This window comes from Lathyrus oleraceus, chromosome 3 (genome assembly GCF_024323335.1).
Source record: "Lathyrus oleraceus cultivar Zhongwan6 chromosome 3, CAAS_Psat_ZW6_1.0, whole genome shotgun sequence".
NCBI lineage: Eukaryota > Viridiplantae > Streptophyta > Magnoliopsida > Fabales > Fabaceae > Lathyrus > Lathyrus oleraceus.
Window position 1 is genome coordinate 507260240 of NC_066581.1, and position 15175 is coordinate 507275414.

General features: G+C 32.5%; 1 protein-coding gene across 2 annotated transcripts in view; it reads right to left on the reverse strand.

Annotated features, from left to right (window-relative positions):
* Nucleotides 1-2777, reverse strand: part of LOC127128438 (uncharacterized) — a 14521-nt gene extending 11744 nt beyond the window's left edge. Inside the window, exons 1-2 of one of the 2 annotated variants that reach the window (XM_051057783.1) lie at nucleotides 2655-2777; nucleotides 2529-2560 (exon numbers count right to left, since the gene is read on the reverse strand). In XM_051057783.1, the coding sequence (XP_050913740.1) occupies nucleotides 2529-2560; nucleotides 2655-2724 (102 nt within the window). In that variant the 5' untranslated portion in view covers nucleotides 2725-2777. Of the gene's footprint in view, nucleotides 1-2452; nucleotides 2561-2654 lie in introns of both variants that reach the window. The other variant, XM_051057784.1, reaches the window with a different exon arrangement.
* Nucleotides 2778-15175: the final 12398 nt, after the last annotated feature.

Below are 15175 nucleotides of genomic sequence, written 5' to 3' on the forward strand. Positions count from 1 at the left end.
TATATATATATATATATATATATATTATATATATATATATATAATCCATACCTTTGACTTTAATTATCAAGTTATATCTATGAATTTAAAACTACTATAAGAATTGTTAATTTATGTGGTTTTATAAAGAGACACTTGTATTTAGATAGTGATAGGAACAAAAAGAAATCCTTTTTAAATTATGAGAAAAAATGTTTAAAAATAAAACTAGTTTTAAAATATTTTTATTTAACTTATTCATTAAATATGCCAAATTATCAAAGTTTAGTAATTATTATATAGGACAAATTATATTATTATTTATGTGAAAGCTTAAATGTATTAATCAAATATTGATTGTACAATTTGTTGGGTATTTAAATAATATATTTAAAATTTTGAGTTTTTCTTTTAACATAAATACAAAATATTTACCACAGTTTATATTTTTAAATGTTAACTATCATATAATATAAAATAGCATTAAATATATATTTGTGGTTCCCCTAAATATTCTAAATTTTTATTTTAAATTTTTTAAAATATTTTTTTATAGAATTGGCCTTTTAAAATTTTCATCCACACTTTTGATCTCTTTATAAAACAGGCCTTCTAAAACTTTTATATTTAATATTTAAATTCATTTTTAATAAATCGAAAGACTAATTGACATCATATAACATAAATACACATTATTGAAGATTAAAACATAGTTAAAATTGCAATGTATCTATATAAAGATAATGTATTGTGATAAATATCTTCTTATCTTATATTCTAATTCTGCCACATCACCAATTTGAGGGTATTTTTTTTCCAATACTTGCTTTTCGCCAATAAACCATGCTACATGTTACTTTGCAATTACAAATTACACAACCAAACCATACTATTTGTTACTTTGCAATTACAAATTACATGTTTTTGTTGAGAATGTATCAAGTGTGAGTACTGGGGGATAATAGTCCCACATTGATTGGAAATATGGAGAATTGAGCATTTATAAGTGAGAAAATTTACCCACCTATCACCTTAAGGTTTTTAGGTGAATATGTGGTGTGTCTCTAGCCAATCAAATGTGAGTAGTATGGGTAATAGTCTCACATTGGTTGGAAATATGGAGATTTGAGCATTTATAAGTGAGAGAATCCATCCACTTATCAATATAGAGATTTGAGCATTTATAAGTGAGAGAATCCACCCACCTATCATCTTAAGGTTATGGGTGAATATGTGGTGTGCCTCTCACAAAGGTGTTGCTCCAAAAAGAAGAAGTTCAATAATATTCAATGCTCCCTAGTGAAAAAATCTCTCAGTTTTCTCTTTAAACCTCCAAACTTATGTTCTCTTCTAATCATTTCGATTAGTTTTAAATTCCCAGTTACAACTTTTCCTCACCTTTTCTTTATATATGAACCAATTAAACTCAAATTCTAATCAAAATGATGGAGTCGTGATGCAGTAGCGCATTATGTACGGGGCGCGTAGGTGTATGCAGCGGTGCGATAGGTGTCGGTCGTTCGACCAGGGTCAACGGGTCGACGATGGCGTATTTTGCGGTTTATTTCAACAAAGTTTAAATAATTTTGTGTTTTTTGAAACTGTGTGTTGACAATATTAGAATTAAAGATAATTAATCCTTTATTATATTTAAAGAGCTATGAGTTGACTTCGTTGATTGTGAGGTTATAGAATATTAATATTATTGAAGAATATTATTCTTTTTATTGTTTTTGGAATAGCTTTTGTTATATGCTCTCCTTTTACTTATGTTGTGACAATTTCTTTTATTTGCTTTATTACTTTGGAGATCCATATACATGTTTTTTTTGTTCGTACTTTACCATACTATTTTGTCTATAAGTTAATTACAACCATTATTTTTGTTAGAGAATTTTGACTTTTATTATAATCACATATAAAGTAACACAAACGGATGATTGTGATGTATTGACAGTGTAAATTTTTTGACACTAACAGTGTATAACAATTAATCTCATTATTAATAATATTTTGTCACTAAAAAAACAAATTGTAATTTAGTATTAATTATAAATTTTAATAATGCTTTTAAATATTGTACAGATAAATTAATAAAATACATTAATAAGTGATTAAGGATATAATAAGAAAAAAAATGATGATATTAAAACTAACACACTTTATTACATTTCTCTATTTTTTTTTAAAGATTTATTTTGTGCTTGTTAAATCACTTGTGAGTTTGTCATTATTCAATCAAACATCAAACTTTAATATATACTAAAGAAAACGTAAGTCCGAGACCCAAAATATAAAACCTCATGCAATAAGATGTGAGGTTATTATTTATAAAATTTGCTTAATTATAAGCAATCATCTTAACTTACAAAAAAGTCATTATTCTTATGCCCATTTAATCCACAAACTATACAACATAAGCATGTGTGTGTATTAACAGTAGTGTCACATCTACAACGACGAGGCTGAGCACCTTTAAACCTTGCATTAAATTCAGCATTGCAGTCACGCTGAGCATGCAGACAGTCACCACTCAATCCTGTAAAAACCTTAGGACAATATTTGATATTGGGTTCTATACCTACATGAACAACATTATAGAAAAAAATATCAACAAAAAAAATATATAAATTAAATAAAAAATAAAAATAATAATAATAATAATAATAATATACCAGATCCATAGCTAAGGTTTAAGAGAGCAATCAAAGCAGCAACAAGTAGGAGAATGCTTCCTAGCTTCATGATGTTATTAACACACTCAGTATTATCAAATAGAGCTTTGAAAATGTAGACAATGTAAGAGAAATGAAATATATATATATATACAATTTTAAATTCAATTTTGACTGACCTTGATAATTTTTTTACACATAACCTACAAATTATGTGACGAAATCGGATCATTGTATTTTATATATAACATAACACAAAATAGAAAATTTACATTATTTACAAAACCAAATATACAATGCTTACAATAGTTATAATGACATTTGGGATACACAAAAACTCTACCAAGAGAACCTATACATATTTGAACATATACATATTTACACCTATAATGTCAAAACCTCTATGCAATACTAATACATAGATGTAATTCAAGAAAAACTAGTGTTTACTATATTCATGATAAGATATGAAGACACCGGCCCAACATGATCAGATGTTATCTATGTTTTCTCATGATAATAATGTTTCGTCGCTAAACACTTATAATTTAAATTATGATAAGCTAACAACAACAATATTAACTTAACAAATATACATAAATTATATGTATATGGATAGTTAATACCTTAGTCCATGAATGGATAATTCCTCTGGAGACAATATTAAACATATGTCTCATCACATAGTATTCACATTCATAGTCGTTGGATTGTTTATGCGGCTAAAAATAATTTTTATATAATTACTAATTAATACACACAACACACAAGTAATACGTTCGGAAAAATAAAATAAAAAATGTCAAAAAAGTAAAGTAGTACTTGCATGGGGTTCTATGAAATTTAGCTTTTTACTAGGCATATTACGTTTCATAAAACGGTATCCCTCCATAGCTTACATGTAGGTAAACATTATACATGAATAAAAATTATTCAAATTAATAAAAAACTATTCAAAATTAAAGTAAAATTTGAGTACTACAAATAATACCACTTACCCGCTTAAAACCTTTTTCATATCTTCATCAAGATAATAGTGTAATAAGCATAATAAAACTACAGTACTTTGCTTCGAACATAAAATAATTAGTTGCCAATGATTCTGACATAAACACTCAGAGTAATTAATAATGTGTTAGAAACGATGCAATGTAAAAATTTGTATTCTCCTTAACCAACTTATCTTGTATGTGCATCTTGATAGCGTTTGTTGAATTACCTCGAAATTTAGTTTTCTATGGATCTATAAAACAATACTTTTTGAATTTTCTTTCAACATGTATCTCATGCAGGATCCTAATTAAAAGTTAATGCAAATATCAAAATTTTTATGTTAAAGTATGAGAACAATGAATTTAAATTAAAATCACTGTAAAAATTATACTTACAAGGACCACAATTGTATTATGGGTACGTCTAGCCAAACATCTTCATTCCAAAATTCCACAAGACAACTCTTATGAATTACACAAGGTATTTTTGGTTCATGTTTTGATTCAAACGTGGAAAGTTCTAGAATCTCATCTATCATACTAGATAGTCTTTGAATGTTATCTAGTTGAGGTGGTGTGTTCTAAATATTGTGATCTGAGACAGAAAAACTATCTCTCGTGCTTGCACCATCCATAACAACTTTCTCAACTACTTTCTCAAACATGTCCAACTGATTTGGATTTGGGTGGTTGAGTACGCCTGTTGATTTCAATTTCTACATCATAAAAACAACTGAATGTAATACAGAAATAATATCCACAAATAATAACAATAACATGTAACACATAAATTTTTAAATTATACATATACCTCAATCACATCGCTGACACACTTCTCTCGGTTAACCTCAACCAACCTCTCTCACTCATTTCGCACCTCCTGCAACATATTCTCCCACTCCTCCCGCAACTTCCTCTCTCGTTCCTCCCCCTCCTTATGCACCTCCTGCAACATATTCTCTCGTTCCTTCTGCAATGTCTTATTCAACTCCTCCTGCAACATCATTTTTCGCTCCTCCCGCTCCCCCTGATTCCACTTCTCCCGCTCATGTTCTAATACCTCCCATATCTTTTCAAAAACTATCACTTCAATTTATCTCCCACGATTTACTTGGTTAGTGGGTTATGATGGTCTAAAATGTAGCTTCAAGTCGATGCATCTTCCAAGATCACGGACACGTCCAATATTCTCCTCGATTCCAATTGCTTCTACCAAGATGTCATAACGGGAATGAAGCTACCAACTTTGGTTTTTTCAACCAGTTAATCCAACAACACATTGAATTAACTAAAATTGAATTAACTAAAATAAGTAATGTTGAAAAGACCAGCTTCTTACAATCTTTTCACCCATTTCATGTGTAGCCTCTGATGTGAACGAGTCATTTAGTCTTTGATGTGCCCTCTACCATTTTTCATGGGATGATGGTGGAGATGAACTGCGATCAAGGCTTCGATAAGGATCTCCCAAATCTAGTTCCCTTTGTTTTCTTTTTTTATTAATTTTTTTTTTCAATTTTATCATATCCTCCACGAGTCAATCTATGTGGATAGATATTTCTAGCTCGATTCTCCTTTCCTTTTTGGCTCTTAGCCAAGAATTCATGAGTGATGCGAGACTTTACAAAATTCTCTCAAACTTTCTTATCAATATATGAATACTTCACGTATGGAGACGCTTCGTTATCGTTTGATTTTTTAATATATTAATTTGTGAGTTGTGTCTTAAAGCCCCTCCAACGATCACCAGCATATCCAAGTCATTTCTTTTTCAGAATTTTATCGTCTGGAACAATAAATAATTCATATGTTTACGTAATATAGTTGATATTAATATTAAACCAAAAAAATAAATTGTCATATATACTTGTAAAATAATTCAAAAATTCATAATAAATACTATAATATCGGTCCATATCTTATCTTTCAGTTCTCTGACAATGTCATGTAAATTATTTATCAAAATATTCACTTTTCTTCTACTTTGTAATGTCACGTAACCCTTAAAATCATCAGCATATTCACCATAAGTTTTTTTCAGTTCTCAGATCAAAATTAACTAGGGAGTGAACATCATTTTCGTGCGCTTTTTTAACTTTGGTACACATCGTGGCACCACTAGATTTTCTTTTACTTTTTGTATTAATAGAGGTTACATCATAAGTTGTATGAGAAAGGTACTTGCCGAATCACCCATGTCTGTGTAAATTAGGAAAACTAGCAACATATATATCAATTGCAATTCACATTATGGTGTTCAAAATATCTTGAAAAGAATTCATTGTGAAACATTTTGTCTTTTGTGTTGTGAAAAGAATTCACATTTTCAAACAACAACCAAACTAAATATTTCACATTTGTCTTTCGTGTTTAACTAGAACATAGAAACAACAATAATAGAAACATACACTTAAGTTCTTGACAAGTGTATTATCTAAAAGATGAATAGAAAGTTGGACTTTATAAACTTTGTATATAGAACACTTGTTTTTACTAAGGTTTACATTGGTTTTCATATGACTACAACAACTAAAACATATATGATAATCACAATCGGAATACAAATTATGATGAAACATATATGGTAACCGTTTGAGTTCTATGAACATTTCAGTGATAACTACATTTCTAACAACATTTCAGTGGCAACTACATTTCTACCCAACATTTTAAACAACATTTCAATGGTGAGAGATGAACATTTCTATGAGAGATAAACATTTCAGTTTGAGTTCTATGAACATTTCAGTGGTATTACATTTCAAATAACATTTCAGTGGTAACTACATTTCTAACAATATTTCAATGGTGAGCGATGAACATTACGTACTTGAAACGTGATGACGAAGCTACGAAGAATTTTGAAAGAGATGATATTGAAAAGAAATGATGTTCAAGTTGATGTTGGAAGAGTTTTGATAAAAATCGCCTAGGTTTTTTTAAGAGAGTGATGATGAAATGTGAAGTATTGATAGGTAAATGAAAAGCTAGAGTTTAGTTTTCTGAAGTATTCATGCAAAAGATCAAACACGTTGAAATCCCAAGGAATATATCATATATAATATATATATCATATATATATATCTATATATATATATATAGATATATAGATATATTATATATATATATATATATATATATATATATATATATATATTATATATATATATATATATATTATATATATATATATATAATATATATATATATATCTATATATATAATATATATATATATAGATATATATATAGATATATATATATATATATATATATATATATATATATATATAATATATATATATATATATATATATATATATATATATATATATAATATATATATATATATATATATATATATATATATATCATATATATATATATATATATATATATATATATATATATATATATATATATATATATATATAATATATATATATATGAGAGAGTTCATTTAAATTAACTATCACGTCAATTTTTAGTAACTACCGAGGTAAAAGATTAATTAATAATAAAAATAATATAGATAATGCTTAAAAAATATATTTGAAAATATTGATTCAGGTAATACAAATTTAAAATAAATAAAAAGGAAAAGGAAAAGGGGTCATGTGATTGTAAAACCAATTAAAAATTAAAAATAAAATATAAAATGTAGTAACTGGAATTCGAAAAAAACTCCACCATATATATATATATATATATATATATATATATAGATATTTCCTCAGTTTTGATAATAACCAAGAATATAGATTATTTATATTTTTAATAAAATAAATAGATATATCTTAGTTATTAGTGAGTCAACCTCTTGCATAGATTATGATATCATAATAAAATTTTGGTTAAATTAGGTCTAACTCAATCTTACAATCCTTATAAGTTCAAATTATTTTAAGACAAGTAAAGGATCACGAAATCCTTCACTTTTAATATATGTACCAATATACAAGCATACATGATTAAAGGGCCATGTATTTTTAAAACAAAAACGAAAGAAAGAGAAAATCTAATAGGTAAAGTATGATATACTATGAATTGATTTTCGAGTAATTTGTAATTTGACTGAATTGTAAATTTAAACTCTTGGGGGAAGAAAGTTCACTAAGAGCAGATCATATTAGATTTTATTAGATTTAATTCATATTTAAATTGTATTATTTTCTTAGCCCCTAAGTTTGTTAGAGGGTATTTTAGTATTTTATCCTATTATAGTAACCCTAGTTTTAGCTTATAAATAGGGTGTCAATCATTGTAACTTTTAATCCTTTTGTAGCCGTCATTCTCTTAATAGAATATTCATCTTTTATTCTACTTTTGCACCAACAATTGGTATCTAGAGCTCCGGTTCGGATTCATTGGGAAACACGGGAAACACGAGTGAACGTGAGGTCTTGTGTGTTTGATTTTGATTCTTATATTCGTGTTGAATTTTGAACAAAATCTGATCAGAATTTTAATTCTGTGGGTTGGGAAACACTGTGTGAGAAATCTGAGTGTACTGTGCAAGGTAGAAAGATGAACGGAAACGGCAACATGAACACCAAACTTCCAGTATTTGACGGCAAAAACTGGAATCGTTGGATGATCCAAATGCGTGTACTGTTCGGTGCTCAAGATGTTCTAGATCTTGTCACTGATGGTTATATTCCGGTAGCAGCAGATGCAACGGATGAACAGAAAAACGCGCAGAAGGAAGTAAGGAAGAAGGATCAGAAAGCATTGTTCTTCATTCATCAATGTGTTGATGTAAATGTGTTTGAGAAGATTGCAGATTCAACGACAGCAAAGGCTGCGTGGGACACACTGGTTAGATGTTATGGTGGTGACGCATCAGTGAAGAAGGTGAAGCTTCAGTCCTTGAGAAAGCAATATGAAAATCTCAACATGAAGAATAATGAGAAAGTTTCTGAATACATCTCCAGAGTGATTCTGATCACTAATGAGATGAAAGCGTGTGGAGAAACTCTTTCTGAAGAAACAATCATGGAGAAGGTATTGAGATCCCTTACCTGTCAATTTGATTACATTGTGGTAGCAATAGAACATTCCAAAGATCTGAGCACCATGAGAATTGAAGAGCTGCAGAGCAGTCTAGAAGCGCAAGAGTTGCGTTTAACTGAGAGAACTTCTGAAAGGGAAGTAGAGCAGCAGGCTCTGAAAGCAACTTCTGATAGGAGGTATCAGAAGCAGTCAGAAGCCAGGAGAAGATCTGATGGTGGTCAGAAGTCAGAAAGCTCAACCTCTGATAGACAAAAGAATGCTCAGAAGGGAAAGAGAAGTATGACAAGAAGAAAATCCAATGTTACTGCTGTAAGAAGTTCGGTCATTTTGCTAGAGACTGTTGGTCAAACAAGGAGAGAAAATCAGAAGAAGCAAATATAGCCAGAAGTTCTGATGACGAATCTGTGCTATTGATGGCCTCTGAATCTGATGATATGGATCTGATAGACTGGTGGTATATGGACACTGGCTGTTCAAATCATCTTACTGGAAACAAGAAATGGCTGGTTGACTTTGACTCTGAAAAGAGAACAAAGATCAGATGTGCTGATGACAAATATCTTAATGCAGAAGGTATGGGAAATGTCAGAGTGATTCTGAACAATGGGAAAACAGCATTGATTCAGAACGTGTGGTATGTACCTGGCATCAGAAGCAATCTGATGAGTGTGGGACAATTAATTGAGAAAGGTTTCTCAGTTACCATGAAGGACAATCTTCTGAAGCTGTATGACTGCAATCAGAAGTTGATTATGGAGTCAGAACAGGGAAGGAATAGAACATTCAAGGTGAATGTCAGAACTGCAGACTCAGAATGTCTTAGTGCAACAAGTGCTGAGAAGGAGAGTGAGCTGTGGCACAGAAGATTGGTCATTTGAATTTCAGAAGCTTAAAACATCTGAATTCAAAGAAGTTGGTACATGGAATTCCTGCAATTAAGAAGCCTGAAAAGTCATGCAAAGTTTGCATGGAAGGAAAACAACCACGATTGCCATTTGCGTCAGAAACTGCTCCAAGAGCAAAACATGCCTTGGGAGTTGTACATTCTGATGTGTGTGGTCCATTTCCAGTAACATCGATTGGAGGGAATAAATACTTTGTGTTATTTGTTGATGAATTCACAAGAATGACATGGGTATCCCTTATTAAGTTTAAACACGAGGTGTTTGATGAATTCAAGAAGTTCAGAATGAAGGCTGAGAATCAGAGTGGTCAGAAGTTGAAGATTCTTAGAACTGACGGTGGAGGTGAGTATAACTCCAAAGAGTTCCAGAAGTTCTGTGAGGAGAATGGAATTGAGCATGAGGTTACTGCTCCTTATACCCCTCAACACAATGGTCTTGCTGAAAGAAGAAACCGCACTTTGCTTGATATGGTGAGAAGCATGCTAAAGGAGAAGAAGCTTCCTCAGAAGCTCTGGGGAGAAGCTGTTGCCACTGCAACGTATGTACTCAACCGATGTCCTACGAAGAAGTTGAAGGAAATAGTTCCAATACAGAAGTGGACTGGAGATAAGCAAAGTGTTAGTCATCTGAAGGTGTTTGGTTCTGTTTGCTATAAACATGTTCCAGAAGCCAGAAGACAGAAGCTGGATGATAGAAGCAAAGTGATGATTCTGATAGGGTACCACAGTACAGGTGCATACAAGCTCTATTGTCCAGAAACCAATAAAATTGAATTCAGCAGAGATGTGATTGTGAAGGAATCAGAAGTTTGGAATTGGGATAAGTCTCAATCTGATTCTGATGTTAGAACTTCTGAAGAAAGGTCAGAGTTCAGAATTTCTGAGGTTGGAGTAAACTCTGACGTTGATTCTGACTCTGATAGTGATCCAGAATCTGATGTTCCAGACTCTGATGTTTCAGACTCTGATGATCCAGACTCTGATGATCCAGACTCTGATGACCCAGACTCTGATGGTAATCCAAATTCTGGTGGCAATTCAGACTCTGGAAATATGCCAGAACCTTCAGATGGTCAAAGCTCTGGAGGAAGTCAACCATCTGAAGGTAGAAACTCTGAAGTTGAAGACTCTGAACAAGTTCAGAGACCACAAAGAGTCAGAAACATCCCCAGAAGATATGCAGAATTTGACATGCTGCAAGACACTGAAGTAGACTCTGAAGGAGAAGTTATTCAGTGTGCCATGTTAGTAGACTCTGAACCCATAAGTACAGAAGAGGCTCTTAAGCAGAAGCTCTGGCTGAAGGCCATGAAAGAAGAACTTGATGCTATAGAGAGGAACAAGACTTGGAAGCTAACAGAACTTCCAAAAGACAAGAAAGCCATCAGCGTCAGATGGGTTTTCAAGCAGAAGTTAAAGCCAGATGGTTCAATTGGCAAACATAAAGTAAGGTTGGTAGCCAGAGGATTTCTACAGAAACCTGGGCTGGATTACTCTGAAGTGTTTGCACCTGTAGCAAGACATGAAACAATCAGAATGGTGATTGCAATAGCTGCTAACAGGAATTGGCCTCTGATGCATTTAGATGTAAAATCTGCATTTCTGAACGGTCCATTAGAAGAAGAAGTTTACGTGTCACAACCTCCTGGATTTGTGAAAAAGAATCAGGAAGGGATGGTGTACAGATTATACAAAGCTCTATATGGATTGAAACAAGCGCCCAGAGCTTGGAATAAGAAGATTGATTCTTTTTTCAAGAAGCAAGGCTTTCAGAAATGTGAGATGGAGTACGGTGTCTATGTTCAGCATACTTCTGAAGGAAATATGACTCTGGTATGTTTATATGTTGATGATATACTGCTGACTGGAAGTTCTGAACAGGAGATAGCCAAGTTCAAGAAAGTTCTGATGAATGAATTCGAAATGACTGATCTAGGCAAAATGACATACTTTCTAGGGATGGAGTTCAGATACTCTGAGAAAGGTATTATTTTGCATCAGCTCAAGTATGAATTAGAACTTCTGAAGAGATTTGAATTGAAGAATTGTAAGATTGCTGTCACACCTTCTGATACAAATCAGAAGCTGGACTCTGACTCTGATGGAAAGGATGTGGACGCTACAATCTTCAAACAGTTGGTTGGTTCTCTGAGGTATTTGTGCAATACCAGACCTGATATTTGTTATTCAGTTGGGATGATTAGTAGGTTCATGAGTAAACCTAAGTGGTCCCATTACCAAGTTGCAGTCAGGATTCTGAGGTATATCAAGGGAACTCTGAAGTATGGAGTATTATTTCCCTCTGGAAGAAAGGATGAGTCAGAACTTCTGAGTTATTCAGATTCTGATTGGTGTGGAGACAGAGTTGACAGAAGAAGTACGTCTGGGTACTTATTCAAATTTCTGGGAGGTCCCATTTCTTGGTGTTCCAAGAAGCAACCTGTTGTGGCGCTGTCAACTTGTGAAGCTGAATACATTGCAGGTGCTGTTACTGCATGCCAAGCTGTGTGGATTCTGAATCTATTGCAGGATCTGAAGATTAAAGTAAACAAACCTCTGAAGCTGATGATTGACAACAAGTCTGCAATCAATCTTGCCAGAAACCCAGTGTTGCATGGGAGAAGCAAGCACATTGAGACCAAGTATCATTTTCTGAGACATCAAGTTCAGAGGGGAGTGTTAGAAGTTGTACACTGTAGCACTCAGAAGCAGTTGGCAGATGTTCTGACGAAAGCTATCAAGACTGACCAATTTCTCAGATTAAGGGATGGAATTGGTGTTATAAGTTTTGATGGAATATGAATTAAGGGATGGTATTAGATTTTATTAGATTTAATTCATATTTAAATTGTATTATTTTCTTAGCCCCTAAGTTTGTTAGAGGGTATTTTAGTATTTTATCCTATTATAGTAACCCTAGTTTTAGCTTATAAATAGGGTGTCAATCATTGTAACTTTTAATCCTTTTGTAGCCGTCATTCTCTTAATAGAATATTCATCTTTTATTCTACTTTTGCACCAACAGATCAAACCTTGAAACACCTTAAAGACATGTCTATTCATATGAATTTGCATTCAACCAAACAAGAAATTATCAACAAATAATACTAACTATACTTATTAGCGAGCATGTTAAAATCATTCGAATTCAGCTTAAAACCATATCATAGCCAAAGTCATAGTGGCATTTCAACAAACAAGTACTTTTTTAACTCCATTAAACAACCACTGCAACAGAAAATGAACTAGCTGTTATGATCCAACAGGTTCTACATGCAATTGCCTTCAACTGAGTTACTAGCAGCCTGTACCAAAGCTAACAAAACCTGCAGTCTAATAGAAAACACACCTGCACTAGCCCAATATTTTTGCTCAGTGCAACATATTTTATTTCTACACCCCCTCTGTTCAGACGTAAAGGTCAATTGGGCCTGGGGCGCCCTGGCGCATACATTTTGTTGTATGCACCCTGTCCTTGGCAGCAAACCCCTGTTCTTTTTTCTTTTATGTTTGCTTTTACACTTCTTTTTATTATATTTTTGCAATTGTTTTTTTTATGAAAATGATTAGTAAATAAATAGTTGATTTTAATTCATAGTTTTTTTGAATAATGATATAATAGTATTAATTGTTTCTTAGTTTTTAGAATCAATTGATTTTAATCACAATTGGTTGTGTTGATTAGAATATTGATCTTTTTAGGATTGATTTTTGTAGATAATTGTTAATAAATAACAACCATGTTCCCCTAGTTCTAGGCTCATATTTAGAATTAGGATTATCTTAATTTGATCAATCATTAGGATTTTAGATCATTAACTCCTTGTGTTTGGTTTGTCAACTGATTTTATCCCTATTGATTGAGTTGATCAAAGTTGTTTTGATCAACTAAATCCTTTGACATGTGTCTATTCCTCCAGTCTATTCAAGTGGTCAAAAGCCTCTTGATCACTTGATAAGACTAGTCCCATGTATTGGAGCTGCATTGGATCTCAAGACCTCAATTCAAGTTCAAGCCTCCACACTTCAATCAAGTCAGACAGGCATTGTAGATAGACTGGACATTGGATTACTATCCAGCACAACAAAGGTCCTATATCAACACTTGTCAATGGTGTTTCGAACTGTGCGTCATATGCCTTAAGCAGTAGAGAATGAGTGAGAGTGAACATTCATATCCTTATTCTGAATATCTCTAGGTATGGGATGAATGATCCAGTTTCTCAGAGTATTCACCTATACTCATAGACTTTAGTGCAATTCAAATCAAGTAATTATCAAGTCTCTTTCTTCACAAGTAACATTACATCATTAGGAGTAATCAAGCAGAATCTTCTTCAGCATCTTGTCAGTTATGATGAGGATTACACGACACGAGCCTTAAGCAGTAGAGAGGGGGTGAGAGGGAGCATTCTTATCCTCATTCTGAATATCTTTAGGTATGGATCGAATGACCTAGTTGGTCAAAGTGTTCACCTTTACTCATATACTTTAGTGCAATTCGAATCAGATAATTGACAAGTCTTCTTTAGGCAAGCACATCAATCATTCAACCCTTCAACACTTAAATATCATTATTTCATCAACCACACTCTCCTATTTGGATCAAGTATCATACTCTCCTTGATATCCACATATCTTTTAGGTTAACTACCTCTTGGTTAGACACCCATCTCTTAATCAGTTTCTTTCATTATGCCTGTAGAGTTACAAACTCTGACTACTCTTGCTTTTTACCTTATAGAGTTATAGACTCTGGTAATCTTTCTTCCTGCCTATAAAGTTACAGACTTTCTCATTCTTTTTCCTTATCCTATAGAGTTACAGACTCTGGCAATCGTTCATCCTGCCTATAAAGTTACAGACTTTGACATTCATTCATTTTGCCTATAGAATTACAAACTCTGGCACACATTCATTTCAATGCCCTATATAGTTACAGACTTTGGAATCTCTTTCGCCTTATGGAGTTCCAGGCTCTGGCAACATTTTTCTTTTCCCTATAGAGTTATAGACTTTGGCTATCATTCTTTTTGCATTATAGAGTTACAGACTCTGGCATTCATTTCTTTCCGCCTTGTATAGTTATATATTATGGCACACACACATGCATTTTTCCTTTTAGAGTTACAGACTATGGCATTCTTCCTTCTTGCCCTGTAGAGTTACAGACTCTGGAAAGCAACCTTGCACTCAGCCTTATAGAGTTACAGACGTTGGCGTTCATTTCTTTTTCCTTGTAGAGTTACAGACTCTAGCATTCATTTCTTTCTCCCTTTAGAGTTATAGACTCTGGCGTTCATTTCTTTTTTCCCTGTAGAGTTATAAACTCTAGCATTCATTTCTTTCTCCCTGTAGAGTTACAGACTCTAGCCATCTCCCATTCTACCCTATAGGGTTACAGACCCTGATAACTCTTCATGCACTACCTTGTAGGGTGGAAAACCTCTTTTCACCCTGTAGAGTTACAGACTCTGGAAAAATCTTACGTCTCTGTATTAGCATCCCTTGGTTCAGACTATACTTTCACTATTCAAACAACACTTGCTCTTTTGTCACTTTGGCTAATTACCATTTATTGATTAATGCCACACTCTTGATATTCAAGCAGTT